The sequence below is a fragment of the Electrophorus electricus genome, chromosome 2 (genome assembly GCF_013358815.1).
Source record: "Electrophorus electricus isolate fEleEle1 chromosome 2, fEleEle1.pri, whole genome shotgun sequence".
NCBI lineage: Eukaryota > Metazoa > Chordata > Actinopteri > Gymnotiformes > Gymnotidae > Electrophorus > Electrophorus electricus.
The window spans coordinates 13,841,257-13,846,256 of NC_049536.1; the positions used below are offsets into that span (position 1 = coordinate 13,841,257).

At 47.6% G+C, this 5,000-nt stretch overlaps 1 protein-coding gene across 1 annotated transcript in view; it reads left to right on the forward strand.

Moving 5' to 3' along the window:
• cacna2d1a (calcium channel, voltage-dependent, alpha 2/delta subunit 1a) overlaps positions 1 to 5,000 on the forward strand; it is an 81,643-nt gene that overhangs the window by 70,231 nt on the left and 6,412 nt on the right. Inside the window, exons 33-39 of the mRNA XM_035534179.1 lie at positions 128 to 199; positions 1,285 to 1,437; positions 2,168 to 2,220; positions 2,789 to 2,844; positions 4,090 to 4,207; positions 4,376 to 4,488; positions 4,885 to 4,967. Of these exons, the coding sequence (XP_035390072.1) occupies positions 128 to 199; positions 1,285 to 1,437; positions 2,168 to 2,220; positions 2,789 to 2,844; positions 4,090 to 4,207; positions 4,376 to 4,488; positions 4,885 to 4,967 (648 nt within the window). The remainder of the gene's footprint in view (positions 1 to 127; positions 200 to 1,284; positions 1,438 to 2,167; positions 2,221 to 2,788; positions 2,845 to 4,089; positions 4,208 to 4,375; positions 4,489 to 4,884; positions 4,968 to 5,000) is intronic.

Consider the following 5,000-nt stretch of genomic DNA (forward strand, 5'->3'; position numbering starts at 1 on the left):
ATTTCTTTCCGCTTACACTTCTGCCATTTCTTCTCACTGCGTGACCCGGGTTTCACGTGTGCCTCCTTTTGCCTGTAGCCCTGGTGTTTGCCCACGACCTCCTCCCTTTTCCCTCTGCCCCGCACAGAACATTGACTGCGTGCTCCTGGACGACGGAGGATTCCTGGTCATGGCCAATCAGGATCACTACATCGACAAGGTTGTTGTCGCTTCCCTCCAATGAGAGCAACTTCCTCGCTTGTCAGTCATAACACACCTCCCTCCACCCCCCTGCTGGCCTTGCTCCGGGCCCCTTGCTGAAGCAGAGTAAATGTTTGTGGTTTGGCTTTAGCCGGGGAGGCCCATCAGAGCGGAGTGTGCACGGTATAAATCACTGGGCCCGAGGTACGTGCACCCAGTCCAGCCCACCAGAGCAGAGCGTGTGCTGGATAAATCACCGGGCCTGGGGTAAGCAGGCCTGATCTGGTTTTAACCCGGCTCGCTCTCTCTCGCTGGAGACGGCCTCTCCAGGGGTCCCTGACTGATGCTGGGACTCACTGCGCATTCGTTAGGACTGTTGTTACTTAGAGTGAGTGAGAAGAGTGTACTTTATACAAACTCAGATTTATGCTTCCTATGGACTTGTAGCCACACACACACACACACACACACACACGTCATTGCCGACAGGACATGGTTTCTTCTGAGCCTGAGTTGTAAGTATTCATTGTGTTCTTTACGGTAACCAGAATAATAGAAGGCTAGGGGAGTTTTTCCTCTTCTTACATACTCACACACATGTGCACACACACACACACACACACACACACACACACACACACACACACACACACATGCACTTTGCCACTCCTGAAGAGATTTTCGTGGCTCAAAGACAACTCTTCCGTCAGTTTAGTTTATGGTAATGTAGTCAGCAGTGTTAATGAGATTAGCCTAGATCCGCGTGATCTCCACTGAGCCCTGACACCTTTCAAATTTTCACACTGCTGTATGGCTACAGTCAAGTATTGCCTTCCACTTTAGTGTGCACACAGTTAAGAGTGGGGTGTTATATTTGTTGTGCATTTTGGGTTAGGGGTGAGATTAGAATAATGTAACAGTTGTTATTTATGCCAGGAACTGTTTGTTTTCATAGAAGGACTTTGAATCTTGTAGACAATCATCTCTGATTTTAACCAGCTAAAGGCCATATTTCCCATGCTATAAGTTCAGTTCAAATTTTAATGCTGGGTTTAACTTCAGCCGTGTGCTTTAACTTCAGCCACATGCTTTACCTCTGATCAGATTGGCCAGTTTTTCGGTGTGATCGACCCCAACCTGATGACCAGCTTGCTGAATGAATCTCTGTTCTCCTTCACGAAAACCTATGATTATCAGTCAGTGTGCGACCCGTCCAAGGAAGTCAAAGCAGCTGCAGGCACCAGATCCATCTACGTGGTGAGTATGTACTGACCTTTACAGCCACTATCCTTACAAACGACACAAAGCAGAGTCTAACATCGCAGGCCTGGGAGCGGCTTTCGTTTAAAGACCCCGGAGGACACCCGATCGGTGTTTGATTGCTTATGCCCTCCGGCAGCTTTAAAAAGGGGGGAAGCCTGTTCCTCAACAATGGACGTGTCTCTTGCGATGTTTGCTCCTTTTTTAAAAAAATCTAAATGCCTTTAACTTTATGGCACCGTATCTGCTACCTGTGTCATGCAAGTCACACGACTTGGCCTGCTAAAAGTAACCGCACACTCACAAGCCTCGTCTCAGGCTGCCCTGGAAACGCCGGACGGTCATAAAGCGCCCGAGCCTGCCATAATGAGCTAATAGGAGCGGGCCACAGCCGCCCTTTGATTTCCTTTTGGCTCAAAACGTACGGGTCAGTCTAGCAGCACAACTAAACCATCCTGAACACGCCGCCCCAGGCCTGAATCGACACACCAGGCTGCCAACGGAGCCCGGGGCGCTTTGCTTGCTTCTCATCTTTCCCCGTCTGTGAGGCGACACTGGTGCCTAGAGCAGCTTTCTCTGTCTGACCGGGGAGAACGCGCTCTGCCGTTCAGGGTGGCCGGCTTTCCGAGATGAAGAAGGCAGCCCGAGCGAAGGTTGCCCTGTGGAGGCCCAGCGCCGTGTGCCTTGGATCGTAGAGTAATCGTTCTTTCGCTCTTATCCCTTACAGCCCACCATAGCGGATATACTCAACGTTGGTTGGTGGGCCTCTGCAGCAGCCTGGTGAGTGAAGAGCTCGTCTGAAATCAGGGCCTGTGCATGGATGGAGAATGCGCACCCCCTTAACCTCTTTAAAGCTACTGTAGCTGATTCCACAGCTCATGTCAGCTCCCGTCACACTTAAAGGCTCCATTAGCCCCGCTGTCAACCCCTACCCGCAATTCAAACCTCTCTTCAAAGGCGCCCCCATGCACACTTAACTGACAGGCAGGGAGGACCGCCTCCTCGTAGGGAGGCTTCCTGATTTTCATTCACACTGCTGTAAGCACTGGAGGGTGTTGAGGCCTTTGATTGTCACAGAAAATATTTTAATAGTAAATAGTAAATCACTCACAGCACCTTTAACCTTTTTTTACTCATATATATCCCATACATATCTCCATATTTCCTGCGATTAATGTTAGTTACTGTTTGACTGTAAATGAATTCCCTATATACTTCTTAGACTTCTTAGCAAAGATCGGTTATTTTGGCGCATTTGCTTCTGCTGTTGTATGAGTCAAATGTTCAACATGTGAGCCCTCCGCCTGTTATTGTCTGAGACGATCTGCGGCATTGTTTTGATTTCCAGGTCGATACTGCAGCAGCTGTTTGTTAGCCTAACCTTTCCCAGTTTCCTGGAAGCAGGTAAGAACCCAGTCTCTGGAAGTGATTAGGGGCATAGCTGCTTGGTAGATGTGTGTCTGTGATCCAGTGCTACCAAAGGGGCGACGTAACATTAAATTATGGAACGAAAAATCTACGGCCGTGCATTCTTGGTTGAGCCGTTCTGAAATGCCAGATGTGATTGTTTGTGACGCTGTCAGGTTGGACGGCAGCCACGTGAATGGACGCAGTGGTGCACTTTGGTGAACTTCGACATCATCACGGGGAGTTTATTATTTTATTTATAAGTGATGTCATACAATTATAGCATAATCGCTAGATCAACAAAGAGAAACCACATAAATTCACTGGGAATTGTTTTGCATATAAACAGGTGGGGGTGGACAGATATACCAGCATGGACATTTTAAGATAATAAACATGATGTCATGCCTATTACAAACACAACAACACGACAATCACACCAACAATGATTCCAACAAGAGAAGCGATAGTGAGTAAACATACATATGGATCAATGGATGACTGAGGGTAGAAGAAACATGAAAGTGAAGAGGAGACAGAACAGTTTGTGTGTGTGTGTGTGTGTCTGAGTGTGTGTGTGTGTGAACACCAAGTTCCTTGTATCAATTCTCAGGGAGTCATAAATAACTGATGAATATATGAAAAACTCTCTGGAGAAGAAAATGTCATTGCAAATTAAAGACAGATGAGACTGTTCAGTGTGCGTATGTGAGCAATCAGCAATGTCTGTGAATGTCTTGTATAGATGTGTCTGTGCGGGCATGTTTGTCAACGTGTGGGAATGTTTGTGCTGATGTAAGGATGTGTGTTCAGGCTAGGACAGCCATCCCCCCGTACTCCCCCGGATGTGTTCAGGCTAGGACAGCCGTCCCCCCGTACTCCCCCGGATGTGTTCAGGCTAGGACAGCCGTCCCCCCGTACTCCCCCGGATGTGTTCAGGCTAGGACAGCCGTCCCCCCGTACTCCCCCGGATGTGTTCAGGCTAGGACAGCCGTCCCCCCGTACTCCCCCGGATGTGTGTTCATGGGAAGGGAAAGAAGCTTCAGACAAGAGGACGGGTTGAGATGTGCTTTATGTCCCAGACCTTCTTCTAGATGCTGGCAAAATAATATTTCTGACAAAGGCCCTCCCAAACAGTTTAACGCCACTAAACCAGATGCCCACTGTGTAAAGCTAAAAGGTTTTTGAATGTCAGTTAAGTGTTATGAGTAATCACTGTACTCCAAACACTCTGGTGCACAGTGGAGCCAGATGAGGACATCTCTGAAAAAGAAAGCTGCATTTTTGAGCAAACTCAGTACTTCTTTATGAACGAAGATCGAAGTTTCAAGGGAAACCTAGAATGTGCTAACTGCTCCAGGTAAGAATGCATTTCACACACACAGATGAATACAGGAATGTAGGGAATTTGACTGTTGGCATGAGAGTGCAGATCATACTCCTCTTTAAGGAAAAAAAAATTGTGTGTGTATGTGTGTGTGTGTGTGTGTGTGTGTGTTTCCATCAATGTGATCGCTTGCGTCTTCAGGCAGTACATTGCAGAGAAGCTATGGAAGACCAATCTGGTATTAATCATTGTAGATGCTAAGGAGAGCTGCACAACATGTAACTTCACACCTCTCATCCAGGCTGAACAGCCCTGTATCCTGCACTTTCTCTCTCTCTCTCTCTCTCTCTCTCTCTCTCTCTCTCTCTCTCTCTGTCTCTCTCTCTCACACACACACACACACACACAGTTCTTAGAAAAAACTGATGATCCAGTCGCTGCCTAATTCTTGGCCCAGCCCAGGATAGTTCAATCAGCATGTTTGTTTTTTTATTCATACTTTCTGGTGTATTTGCCTGCCTCATGCTGTGCTGAATGCAGACACAATCCAGCCATTCCGACCAATTCCATAAACTAACAGAATGTCTAGCCTGCCTGATGTTGAACATGATGTGGTACTCTGGCTGCTTGAAAACATCTTTAATGTGGGAAATAAGATGCTTCTGGAATATGTGCCCTTTTCTTGGGTTTTCCTGAACATTTACCCTCAGCTTCAGGTCCTGACCCCTGTGTCATGGCCCAGAACCCTCGCTACCGCAAAGGGCCGGATATGTGCTTCCAAGACAATAGTGGTGTAAGTCGAACCTTGTCCATGAGTTCACGCACA